Here is a 12811-nt window from a genome sequence, read left to right as displayed (position 1 = left end):
TGACTCTTGACCTCAAGGACCTTTCATGTCATTCCAAGAAGCTTGGACTTTACCCTGTAGAAAATTACGAGCCACTTAAAGGCTTAACTTTCATTTTAAGTATGTTCAGTGGAGGACTGAACATGTTCAGTTGAGGACTGGGCTATCGCCCCATTTCACAGAGGTGGAAACTGAGGTTCTTGGAAGTGAGACAACTCTTCTAAGGTCACACAATGAATGTGTCCAGATCAGATATAATTTAAGAATGGTGGAACGTACAGGGAAGGAGATGGCAAAGGTAGGTAACCCTGGAAGGATGAGTTATTCACTAGATCAACGAGGCGGGGGGCTCGGAGCAGGATAAAGAGGGCAGAGCCTGTGCAATCAGTGGAGGTGTGAGATGGCACCGGACTCCCAGGTCCTGGCTCCAGGTGAGAGGGCTCACAGCTTAAGGGCAAGAATAGGGGAGCTGCCGTGACACAACGAGGCCTACGGGGCAGGTGGGGAGTGTGAAGAAGTAAGCACGAGCTCTGGTCTGCCACACCTGGGGAATTACAACAGCAGCCCACAGACACCTGAGCGCAGGCCTAGAAAGCGTGGACAAATGAGAAGGGAACTCATCACAAGTGTACACAGAAAGAGACCTCTGCATGGTGTAGGGCCCCCTTTAGGGACAGGATGGAGGCCGACTATGGAACTGAGTCTTTACCTGGTTGGGACAGGAGATTCGGTTTAGGAGGGAGGATAAAGAATATTTTGGGTGAGGGAGCCTGTCGTTTGGTCTCAAAGCAAAATGACACAAGAGACCAAACTGGGCTTTAATGGAAGAGGGTGGGTGTCAACTAAATGGGAGAAAGAAAATGTACAAAACTAGATGCAAAAATGACTTCTCACGCCAGATAAACCAGTGTAAAAATGCTCTGCACTCGGTGCTGAGGTGATACCATGGGGGCTGAGATGCACGCAAAGGATCTCAGGAGGCTGCTGAGCATGACATCCCCGTAGACGAGGTGCAGAGGGAGGAAGAAGTTCTGTCCTCATAAAGGGACTGATCGATCATTGGTTTTAGCAACAATTGCTGACGGCAGTTCTAGACACTACCTGAGGACATGAACGTTTATTGAACATCTATCGTTAAGCACTATTCTGAGCACTTCCTACATATTAACCTAAACATCACAGCAACCCTACAATACAGCCACTAATATCATCATCCGCAGGAATAAGGAAACTGAGGAACAGAGGTAAACTAATTAGCCCAAGCCACACAGCTAGTAAGTGGCGCAGCTAGGATTTGAACCTAGGCAGTCTGAACCTGCTCTTTTAACCTAAACGCTACACGGTACTATCTCTCCAACATCAACTAAACCACACCACTACTGGTAATAGCAGCAGCTAGCACTTAGAGTGTTTATGCCTCGCTGAGTGCTATACAGTGTGCCAGACACACACATTTCATGCCAAAGATCACACTGCTCTCATGTAGATGGACTGTGATTCAAGCCCTGACAGCTCAGAGTGCTTGAACTTGGAGGACAATAAAGAGCATAAAAGAGGAAGTAAGTGGCCTTATTTTGAGTGGCACCAAGTTGTGCCCACACTGGGGTGTCAGCAAGCTTCACAGAGTGGCTCATGGGCTCAACTTTTAAAGATGACTGGGTATCGGCAGACAGAATGATGGGGCGAAATGTTCCTTGCAGAGGGAACCATGGGACTAAAGGAACAGAGACCAGAAACAGTTTGTGACTTTCAGGAAACTTTAAGCAGCTTCTATGGCTTGGGAATAAAGTGGGTGGCAGGACAACAGAGAAACTAAGTCAGGAGAAGTCAGGGGGCCAGATCACATAGAATCTTTTACTTGCCTTCCCAGGAAATTTGAGCTGTTTTTCACTTTTTCAATAAAGTACATGTAATGGCAAAAAAGACAGAAAGAAGTATTCCCCAGGGAATCTGGTGGCTTACTCTGAACCCCTTTGGACTAGTAGGAATTCCTTGAACTCTATTTTCTCTTAAGAATGCATATGTGATCATTTTATGTTCTCTAAATTACCCTCAAGAAAATGAGTGTTCTAGGGTGATTTGATCCTAGGACTTTCAGTATGTGTGGCACACTGCCCCACCACCCTGCCAGGTACTTGGACTCCCGTTTGAGAAACATGGGGAGGGAACTAACTACCAGAGGATTTTAATCAAGGGAGCAATGTGATCCGATCAGTTTAGAAAGACCTGGCAGCCATATCAAAGATGCGTTGGAGTGGGAGAGAGGGAGTCTGAACACCACTCTTAGGGAAAGAGGCCTAGGGCTTAAACTGCAGGGCAGGATGGAGAGATATTAGAAAGTCACATAGACAAGATTTGGTACCTGACTAGGTAACAGGGGCTGGGACCCAGAGAGGGAAGGATTTAGGGTGGCTTCCATAGACCTAGCTCAGGGCACACCCAAGAAACTGGGGAAAAAAAAAAAAAAAAGACAGGCTTAGAGGGAAGGATGACTGGACTTGAACGTTCAGAATCTGAGGTACCTATGGATCCTAGGGGCAGAGAGCTCTGAGCTGAAAATAAAAGTGGCGGTCACAGAGACAGCAGGCAGAGGGAGAGGCCAAGAGCTACAGAACAGGAATGGTCAGAGATGTAGAGGCCAAGTGGGGAGAAAGAGATGAGGAGGAAGCGGTGAGCACTATCAAATGCCATGGAGATCAAGTCAGATGAGCACTTAAAAAATTCTGGATTTAGCCAGTAGGTCAACAGTGATGTTTGAGGGGGTGCCTGGGTGGTTCAGTGAGTTAAACGTCTGCCTTCGGCTCAGGTCATGACGCTGGGGTCCTGGGCTCCTTGCCCGGCGGGAGTCTGCTTCTTCCTCTCCCTCTGCCCCTCCCCACTCCCCCTGCTTGTGCTATCTCCAATAAATACAAAAGTTCTTAAACAAACTAGTGATGTTTGACAGAGTAGTTCCAGAGAATGGTAAAAGGAATGGCAGGTGTGAAAGAAGAGGCAATGTTGTGTGGCCCCTGTATTTCAGGAGTGTGGCTGTCAGTGAGCAGGGATGTGGGGTCAAGGAGTACCATGGAAGAGACACTAAAAGGACACTAAGCAGGGCCATGAAAATGGAAGCAGCCCAGAGAAAGTAGTAGAAAGAACAGAGGTGGTATACAAGCAGGGGTGTGGGCAAGAGAAGACCACAGACGGGAAATCTGGGTGAGAACCAGAGAAGGCAGTGGAGTGGCAGAGGGCAAGCAGGGAGCAGAGCAGCCCAGGCCTCTGATCGTTCAGTAGGACAGGTTATCATCCCATGGAAAATGTCATTTCCTGCTTTCATTGCAAGTCTCTCTGGTCACAGATCTTGCCCACGGGATAGAGGGATGCCAGAGAGCTGGAAGGTAACTTCTGACATACATACTACATGCATCTCTGGGGTAACTTACCACATCTTTGATGAGTTTTCACTACAGAACTAGTGCAAGCTAGAAAACAACTGTAGTGAAGTACTCTGGCGGGATATAGGTAGGTTAACTTGCAGGTGACGGAGAGGGAACTTCAGTAATAGTTTGTACAGGTTTGAGGGCTGATCTAAGAAAATTCTGGCCTATTTTATATAACATAGTCACACAATGAGGGAAACAAGCAAAATGCATGGGAATAAATAGGCTTGTGAATCACTGCCAGAGACTTTAAAACTAGGAAGGATCCCTGGGATTAGCCAGTTGACAAGACGGAGACCCAGGGAAGTCAGGTGCCTTGTCCACAATGCACTTGGGGAAGTGGCCACGTAAACTCATCCAGAGACCATAACAGAGATCCAGATCTGCCTGTGACCCTAAGAGGCACAAGAACAAGGGAGAAGTTAAAGGGAAGAAGAGAAGAAAAGAGGGAGATTGTTCTGTGGGACACACACGTTGAAGTGATGGGGTGCCACGGCCTTGTCAGATGGGCTGGAGAGTTTGCCTTCTGCTTCAACTAGAAAGCCCCGTCCGCAGAGCAGCAAATGCTTTCCAAGTGTTATTCCTGTGTGTTTGAGGCCGTCAGGCCAGAGCCACATCAGAGCCTCCACAGGTTGGCATGAATAACTCTCAGGACTAAACCAAAAACAGACCACAGCCCCTGGCCCTATTCCTGGCCCACCACTAAACTTCAATAAGCTATCCCCCCACATCTGGAAGATGGAAGAAAACGTACAGCTCTTAGTAATTTCTCTGGACAGTAATCAGGAGTTGACCCAGGGTGGGCGTTTGGAAGGATTCAGCCTCCGTCCCGCCTGGTGCTGGGATCAGCTCACACGGCTCCTGTGTCCATGGGGCACAGAGAATACATTGTCCGTAAGGAGGATTATTCTGTACAAGAAGCTCAGACAAAGGGAGAGGTTGTTCCCAGCTGCCTGGGGGAGGTGAGCAATGGGTGGGAAATAGGACCAGCCTTGCACTAGGGCATTCCTGCAGAGTGCAGCTTCCTCCCTGACAGCAGGACAGGACGTGGGCAATCCACCCCTCCAGCTCAGTTCTCAGGCCAGAGCCCATCGTGGAGCTGGAAGGAGCACTCAGCTACAGCCCATCTATTTTGGCCATTTCACAAAAGTACAAGGTTATGTAAGGCTAGCTAGGTAGGTGGGGCAGCAGTAGACCTCAGAAGGGATAGAGAATGGGGTGACTGGGGCAGTGAGTAAAAGGGAGCTTCAATGACGGAATTCCAGCCACAGGCCAGAGCTGGAGATGCCGTCCTAGGCAATGGCTGTCATGCTGATATGGATTAAGTAAGCCTCTGCCGTCAGCGGGATGAAGACCATACTAAGTAAGAGCTCATGGTTTCGCAGCGCTTCTTTCTCCACCCTAGACATAATCCCAGGAGACAATGGCCTCATCTCATTCTCCAGGGGCCCCAAGAGTAGGAGAAAGCACAGTCCCCAAGCAAAACAGAGGAGTCGGAAACAGAGGAATACCATCAAAAGGGAGCGACAACGTTTACAAATTTTAAATCTGAACAAGTAAGACCACCACGTCCTCTTCTTCAAAGGGAGCTCCATATATACTCGCTCCCGGGAAAATGAGTGTGTGAGGGGAGGGAGATGCTTTCCGTTGAGGCATTTACTGGGTTGTCTGAGTCCCAAAACTGGCAATGCTACATAGGTGTATGCACTCCAGAGTGGGTGCACCCACTCCAGTGCAGGTGGGGGGTTGGAAATGAGAACATGTGTTTCCAGAATAAAGAATATAGATGTGAGCGCCTCCAGAGTAAAGAATGGGGCCCAAGAGGTGGGTGAGGTCCTGCACATGCTCCTGTTGGGGCAGGACGGCTTTTCCACTCTGGAAGGACAAGGAACCCGTTTCAAATATTATGGTGGCAATGAAGGTGGTATGAGCCTGGGACAACAAAGAAACTTGGGGTTGGTGCCTCTCAAGAGGAGAGAATCTTCTGGGGGAATTAAGGACCTAGCACAAAGATGCTTCAGGGGTTTTAGAGCAGCACAGCTTGAACCCTACCCAGTATGACGTTTAGCTCTGACACTTCCAGCAGAGACGGAAAAGATAAGAACAGAAGGAACACCTGAGTGGGCTGACAGAGCAATAGAGCAGTACTGAAGTGGAGGAAAGGTCTGGCATGGCCTCAGAGCTGATAACAGGACTCCTCGCGTGGCGGTGTGCTAGGACCAGTGAACTCTATGGATACCGTTTCTTGTCTTGATGGAGCAGGAGTGGATCTGACATATCGCGGACCACTTTTCCAGTGCTTTGCTGCCACAGCCTGGCACAATTCTGACCGGCACCAAACAAAAGCCAAAGGATTGGTGTGTGACGGAAGAGAACAGAAAAAGGCAGCTGGAAGGTATGGGCAGGCTCTCTGCATACCTCTTGGGATTTTTAGATCAAAGCTAATCAAAGCTAAGAAGACATTTTATGGGGAACAAATTGGAACCGCCTTGCAGCAACTCTGAAAGTCTCTGACACAAGGCCTCTGACCCCTAGAGAGCTCCCTCGTAAATCACTGTCGGCTAACATGGACCCCGTGGCCATCAATTTAAAGAACTTCATTCAGAGAGACCCTTTGGTCTTCTCTGGACTCAAACCCTGCCCCTGCCTGCAAAGGAGCACCAAGAAAGGGGGCTTAGGTTGCAGACCCAACTCACTCTGCTCTTCAGCTTTATGTAAAGCATGCGGAGGTCCTGAGGGCTGTCCCCACCCACCAGCAATCTGGCTCTCCTTTGAGCCACAGTTTTAGTGGACTGGAGGAAAGCCATCCTGGCCCGAGTCCAGGAACCATGAGCTATTATGAGAGCAATGAAACCCAGAAGACGGTGTGAAGCGTGATTCCCCTCTCCCTCTAAAATAAGAAAAATGAGTCCAGGGGAGAAGGGGCTTCACGTGCTAACAAAGCCCCTTTCTCACACAGTCCTACCTGGTAGAGCCACTTCCTGGGAAGCCCACACCTACTCTACTGGACCTTCAGCATCTTCTTGCATGTGTATAAGATAGGGTGAAGGAGAGGGGAGGGCAGGCCCACGCTTCACCAGAGCTGTGGGTGGATCCTCTGACCCAGCCCAGAAGCCCCGTTGCCGGCAGCTTGGAGAGATGGCCCTGATGGAACCTGGGTAGGGGGGCCTGTGGAGCCGGCATGCCTCTAAGGACATACACAGGCTGTGACAGTTGCTGGCACCATAAAATACGGATAGGCTTTCAAACAGAACAGAGTGGTCCATGATCTTGTGTCCGTCAGCTCACTGCTGACACGAAGGAGTGTCAGATCCCACTGGGTTCTGGATCCAGGACTGAGGAGGGCAGTGGGAGAAGTGGCTGTAGAAACTATCATTTATTGAATGCCCATTATTTCATAGGCTGTACTGTTTTACATTCATTTTCTCATTTCAGTCCTCACAACAACCCTATGAGGTAGGTATCATCACCATTTACAAAAACAGGCTCAGAAAAATCAGGTCACTTGCCCAAGGTCACTCAGCTAGTCTGTGGTGCAGCTGGAACCTGTCTGGCGCTGAAAGCCCATGTTCTCTTTATTGTACCCGTCTAGTCCAGCTTTGGGCAAAGTTGCCGGCCACACTCACCGCTGGTAGGGATGCATTGAAGCGGACTTGATGTTGGTTTTTATTCCACTTGGCATTTTCCCTAAAAGGAACATGAAGAAAGACACCTGAAGCACGGTAAGACTTTCATGATAAATCAGAGAGGTGGTCTCCCAGGCTCCCTTCTGCCACCCTTTCGCTCTATCAGCTCAGAACCTCTCTGTGGCCTCTGACCCCGGGTAGCAAAGATTAGAGGTGTGGGTCCTGACCAGCCCTCTCCTGGAAGGTATCTGGAAAAAAAGGACTGATAGTAGGAGGGGTCAGAACACACCCCAGCAGTCTCGTGCTCAGCTACTTCTGGAAAAGACAGCTAGACCCCATTTACTGTCACAGGCGAAAGACTGTTCTCTCTTACTGTAACTGCTCCGTTTCCTGGAGGGCTTTGGAAAAAAACAAAAAAACAAAACAAAACAAAACAAAAAAAAAAACACAAAACACCTCTTCTAGCCACGCACATCTGAACTCCTCCAGACTGTTCTCATAACTATTAACAGTAGATCAGAGAGATTGAATACAAAGAAAAGAGTACGTGTAGCTTGCTTGTCTTTCAATCCCAGCATCCCTACTGAATGGTCTTAACTGAGGCCCACCCACTGGTCTAAGACCCTGACAGCACAGTGTCCAGAGTAAACGGGAAAAGAAGGTAGTTGACACAGAGCTCTAAGATGGGGCTGGGAGGTGCAGTTCCTGCTGCTCAAAGTTCTTCCTTTCGCTGGTACCTGCTACAGAGTCTCAAAAGAGTTTTTTTACTCTTAAAAATTGATTTCTGGGTCAGAATCCAAGGAGGATAGGAGAAAATCTCCAACTCTGGGATACTGGGGGCCCAGACAATCCAGCTTATCCCTATTTCCATGCTTCGAGTCTGCTACCATGTCATCCTCCGCCACCTTACCTGTTTGACCTGCCTGGGCCATCTGCACCCCACTGAGCAGTGGCTGCTGTTGGCTCGGAGCTCCTGCCATCTGTACTTGCTGTAATCCTGAGGCTCCAGCAAGGATCGGCCCAGCTCCTGGCTGGCCGGGCTGGCCAGGACCACTACTACCAGAAGGCCTCCAATTAGACAGCCCCTTCCCAAAGGCCACAGCTGCTACTAAGGCATTGGTGTCTGCGGGGTTAAAGGTCTGCTTGTTTGGCCGGAGACCTGAAGAAAAAGGGGAAGTGAGGAGCTTGTGACACGCCTCTGACCCTGGACTAAACCTGGCAGCAGGAAGACCAGCCCCAGGAGCCCCGGGCTTCAGCAACATCCACACTCACCAGCAGCTCAGAGAAAGAGACCCCAAGAGACCCCCACAACTATCTCAGAATTATCCCTTCTCATTTTGCCCCTTTCCTCTGCCTGCTTCAGGGCTGGCCCTCAGTATAAACGGCAAACAGAATGGACACATCCCTCTCCTAAGCAGTTGTCTTCTATCCTCACTTCACCACCACCCGAACCACCAGTCCTAGTCCAGTCATCTTCTCCTCCTTTCCCTCCTCCATTTTTGCTACCAATCCTTCCATACCTCCACTCTCAGATTCCCGTTCCTCTTTGCTGATTTTCTCCAGAAGGTTCGAGCACATTTTATTCAAGCTCTGGATCTGCTTCTGTAACACACATACATTTGTGCAGAGATCAGAGCAGACAGGAAATGCTTGTGATGAGGGCTGTTCCTTGTGCTCTTCCAGGGGCAACTTTTATATAACCAACTGTGCACCCCTACCAGACACCAACAGTACTGCCCAGCTTCTCATGAAGGACCCCAGGGGAGGGGGGAGCAGCAGGGCAGTGACTTGGTCCAACCTGAGCTGCGTCGGCACCGATGCGAGCGGCATCTGTTGTGAGCTGCTTCTCTTGCTCTTCGACCTCAGGGTCAGGCTTGGTTCTCAGGTGGTCAGGGACCACCTCGTGGCTGAAAACAGGCACTCGTCCTTCGGTCTGCCGCTGTAACACACAGATGTTACTGATCCTCCCATGCAATCCAAGACAATTCAATCTGGCTTGCTACACAGCTCCTTCCACTGGCAAATGGTACATTTTTGGGGAAAACACAGCCTGACACTTAGAGTATCTGGCTTCCTAGGACACTGTTGCTCTTACTCCCTGCTTCATTTCCATCTGCTCATACCTCTATTTCTACCAGACCTAGAGGCAAGTTTCTCTTTGCTACATTTTAATAAAATATCAAAACAGACAAAAATCACAAAAGAACACACTTTTTCCTCAAGATAGGTATTGGAGGAGAAAGGTCTTTGCCTTGGGCATAGAGGCCTCAGGTTTACTTGGCACTACTTGGAAGTAGCTCCCCAATTCCAGAAGGAAAAAAAGGCCTCAATAAAGCAGCCCTTGCTTTCTATTACCACACTACACATTCAAAACTTCTAAAATAACCAAGCAACAATTGTGCCCTAAGCCCTCATCTAAGAATTTAATTTCCCATGTTATGCCCTTCTCCTCTTCTTACCATGAGATCTTCATCACGGTCTGGGGACAGCACCAGGGGGATGATGACCTGGTTGCGGAACAGTGGTGTCTTTTCATGCTTCAAGACCTTGTTCAAAGTGTTCAACTGTCCAGAGAGCAAGGCGAAGCTGTCCAGGACAGACGGCCTGGTAGTGGTAAGAAGGTGTCACAATGTTCTCAGTAAAGTAGCCTCAAAGGGGTCTTTCAGACTAGGAATACCCAGGCTCACTCGAAAAAGACTCAGAGCACTACAGCTGGACTGGGCAGGAACCAGACTGGATCCCAGGGATTGTGGGGTTATGAAAAAGGGACACGCTTTTAGTTTCTAACACAGATGGAGAAATAAGGCAGCTCATTATTTGAATGGGGTAAAAGACCAGTGGCAAAGTAAGAACCATGGCTATGCTTATCATTAAAAATTTATAAACTGGGCAAAAAGAGCTCTTTCAGGCCTGAAAACAGGATCCACACTTCCAGAGTAGGTTGGAGCTAAAAGACTCAGCAATATCTATCGTAAGACATCCGAGATGAACGCTGTACTCTTACTGTAGTGGGAGGACCCACTGACGGAGTACCTCCTCCCAGAGAAGTCAAAGGGTGACAATCAAAAGCTAGAAAAAACTTGGGTTGGAAAACTGGGCATTTCTCTATTTCCATGCCACAGTGGCCCTAAGACAAACTTCACTTGTTAAATGTTGGGAAACATAGCTCTTTTCAAATTAAAAGATGTTTGCAGGACAGCACGGGTAGCTTGGTGGTTTAGCACCACCTTCAGCCCAGGGCGTAATCCTGGAGACCCGAGATCGAGTCCCAAGTCTGGCTCCCTGCAGGGAGCCTGCTTCTCCCTCTGCCTGTGTCTCTGCCTCTCTCTCTCTTCTGTGCCTCTCATGAATAAATAAATGAAATCTAAAAACAAAAAAACAAAAAAAACAAACTTGGAAATTTAAAAGAAAAAAAAATGTTTGCAAAGTGATAAATTGTGACGTCCCGGAGATGTCCTATCAATCAGGAGGCCTGCCCCCTCAACCCCCACCCCATGGAGCCCTCCTCAGCTTGCCCTGGCAACCCTTACCAGGTCAGCCGGTCATACTCGTTCTCCAACTTGTATATGAAACTCCCCAGTGAGTTCTTCAGATCAGCCACTTGACTCAGCAGTGCATCTAATGATGCCTCCAGCTGCTTCTCCTCCCTCTGCACCAATAGGAACAGGTTGGTTACCCAGATAGGTGTGGCTACGTCGCATACAGGGAAGGCTGAAAAGCCGGGATGACAGTATGCAAAACTAGTCAAGTAACCCAGGATCTCACTGGTGCAGGAAAGCCAGGCTGTTCTCTATCTTTGGTATTTGGGTTACAGACAGCATCAATTCCTAGACCTTTCAGTCCATTTGCCTGACCTCAATTCCTCCTTTCCCTCATTGTCTGCTAATTCATGTCTGGCTTTCCTCTGTATTAGACACTCTCTCAGGGAAGCCCGCATGGCTCAGCGGTTTAGTGCTGCCTTTGGCCCAGGGGCCGTGATCCTGGGGCCTCAGGATTGAGTCCCACGTCGGGCTCCCTGCATGGAGCCTGCTTCTCCCTCTACCTGTGTCTCTCCCTCTCTCTCTGTGTCTCTCATGAATAAATAAATAAAATTTAAAAAAAATAGAAACACTCTGTCACTGAGGCATTTTTTTTTCAGAAATAATCCCTGGGCTTTATTAACTTTTGTGTGCCTCTGCAGTATTTTGTCTTTCTCTTGTCCTAGAACTTGCCTTGTGAGCCTGGAAGTTCTTGCCAGTCACATAATCTCCGGAAAACATACCCATGCTTGTGGAAACGAAGGAAACTAAGGTTTCCCTGAAACTTGTACCCCCACGGCCCCTCCCCCACTCCTCATCTGCCGTCAGCATTTGAAGTTTTCAAGCTTCTTCTTGCTGGATTAGTCGGCATTCGCTTTATCTCTGTGCCCGTATTCCTGCGTCCCTTCCACAAGCTCACTCAGCCTGAAGACATTTACTGACAGCCAACCAGGTGCAAGAAAGTAAGCGGCAAGTGAAAAACAAAGACAAAACGCACATGCTCCTAGGCGCCAGAGACACAATTTTAAAATGCTGGGGTGTCTGCAGTTTCCTCCCGTCTGTGGTCTCCGGTTTTACTCCATTTCTTCATCCTCAACAACTAACAGGCTCAGGCTGGGAGAAATGATGCAGAGCTGTCTTGCAAACTCACCAAGGGGCATGACGAGGGCCTGGATCCGGGGCTCCACTCACAGAGCCTCAGATTTTAAGTAGCTCCGCTCTGGGCCTCCCTCCCCTTCCCTAATCCCTCGGTCCCTCGGGCTCCTCTGCAATTCCATCCAGATCCCTCATGTCTACATCCAACAGCTTGGGCAGGGGCCGGAGCCAACTTGCATTTTCTTGAGCTGCCTTCCTTGCATTGCATGTCAACCGTCCCAGTTACCGTAGCCTGATCCCTCCGTGCACGCCAGCTAGTCCACGCAGCCTCCTTCCCCACGACAAGGCCCCAACCTCCCATCTCTTGCCAGGTGGGCCCCACCCCCACCGCTCCAGTCGTCCGCGCCCCCGCGGGCCCTTACCCGTCAGCTACGCGCTCTGCCCCCTCCCGTCGGCCCCGACTCCTCACTCTCTCCTCGGCCAGCCCATTCTCAGTCCTGTCACCTGAAGCTAGCTGGCGGTTAACAGCCCCAAGCCCGCTCTCACCTGCATGGCGGCGGCGGCCACGGCGGCGACTTCCCCTTCCGGTTTCCTAGTCGGCGATCCACTCTGAGAGGCCTCGTCCCCCAATCAGAAAACTCAGGGAGAGCGCGGCCCGCCCACTCACTTCCGGTTCCGGCGGGGCTCCGGGAGCCGGGTCAGGGGTCAAGAGTGGAGCATCTTCTCTGGCCCGGGCCGGCGCGGGAGGGCTGTGTGATGGCCTCGGAGCGCCCGGAGCCGGAGGTGAGGGGCGGGAGGGCGCAACGCAGGGCGCTGGACCCCGGGCCCCGAGGGGGAGGCCTCCTCCCGGTTTGGGGGCGGCCGGGCCGCGTAGCCTGCGCAGGGACCCGCCCGGCCCCAAAGGCCCGACTACTGAGCCTCCTCCCCGCAGTGTCGTCGTGGGGGCGGCTAGAGCAGAAACCCGTCGCTTTGTTTTGTTTATTGAAATTTCAGACACGTCCCCGGCTCCAGGGCTCTCGGATTCTTCGGTCTTTAATATTGATGTTAACAAAACCTGAGGTTTGATTTTTCTGCCGCAGTTTCCGTGGGCAACATGGCACTAGTGCGTTGATGGTTTTTGCATTTCTGCAGGCATTGGAATACCGTGAACAGCGTGAGTTAACTTAGCTGTAGC

At 50.1% G+C, this 12811-nt stretch overlaps 2 protein-coding genes across 6 annotated transcripts in view; one reads left to right on the top strand and one right to left on the bottom strand.

The window, feature by feature from the left end:
• Positions 1–6755: 6755 nt before the first annotated feature.
• MED8 (mediator complex subunit 8) lies at positions 6756–12213 on the bottom strand. Its single transcript, XM_055342153.1, has 7 exons — positions 12184–12213; positions 10555–10673; positions 9484–9628; positions 8823–8963; positions 8545–8626; positions 7935–8183; positions 6756–7085 (listed from the first exon to the last, which is right to left on the bottom strand). Exons 1-7 carry the CDS (start codon positions 12187–12189, stop codon positions 7021–7023), a joined length of 807 nt encoding a protein of 268 aa, XP_055198128.1. The 5' UTR covers positions 12190–12213; the 3' UTR covers positions 6756–7020.
• Positions 12214–12318: 105 nt separating this feature from the next.
• Positions 12319–12811, top strand: part of SZT2 (SZT2 subunit of KICSTOR complex) — a 51157-nt gene continuing 50664 nt past the window's right edge. For 4 of the 5 annotated variants that reach the window (XM_055341616.1, XM_055341615.1, XM_055341619.1 and 1 more), the window contains exon 1: positions 12319–12420. In XM_055341616.1, coding sequence (XP_055197591.1) covers positions 12394–12420 — 27 coding nt within the window. In that variant the 5' untranslated portion in view covers positions 12319–12393. Of the gene's footprint in view, positions 12421–12630; positions 12791–12811 lie in introns of all 5 variants that reach the window. The other variant, XM_055341617.1, reaches the window with a different exon arrangement.

The sequence above is a fragment of the Nyctereutes procyonoides genome, unplaced genomic scaffold (genome assembly GCF_905146905.1).
Source record: "Nyctereutes procyonoides isolate TBG_1078 unplaced genomic scaffold, NYPRO_anot_genome, whole genome shotgun sequence".
Taxonomy (NCBI): Eukaryota; Metazoa; Chordata; class Mammalia; order Carnivora; family Canidae; genus Nyctereutes; species Nyctereutes procyonoides.
This window is presented reverse-complemented; position numbering and strand designations above follow the sequence as displayed.

Excerpts from the sequence above, each read along its gene's own strand:
- MED8 (XM_055342153.1), bottom strand. Across the intron at positions 9,629-10,554 it reads GAGTATGACCGGCTGACCTG|GCCGTCTGTCCTGGACAGCT; the intron begins GTAAGGGTTGCC and ends TACCACTACCAG. Across the intron at positions 8,964-9,483 it reads ACCGTGATGAAGATCTCATG|CGGCAGACCGAAGGACGAGT; the intron begins GTAAGAAGAGGA and ends TGTGTGTTACAG.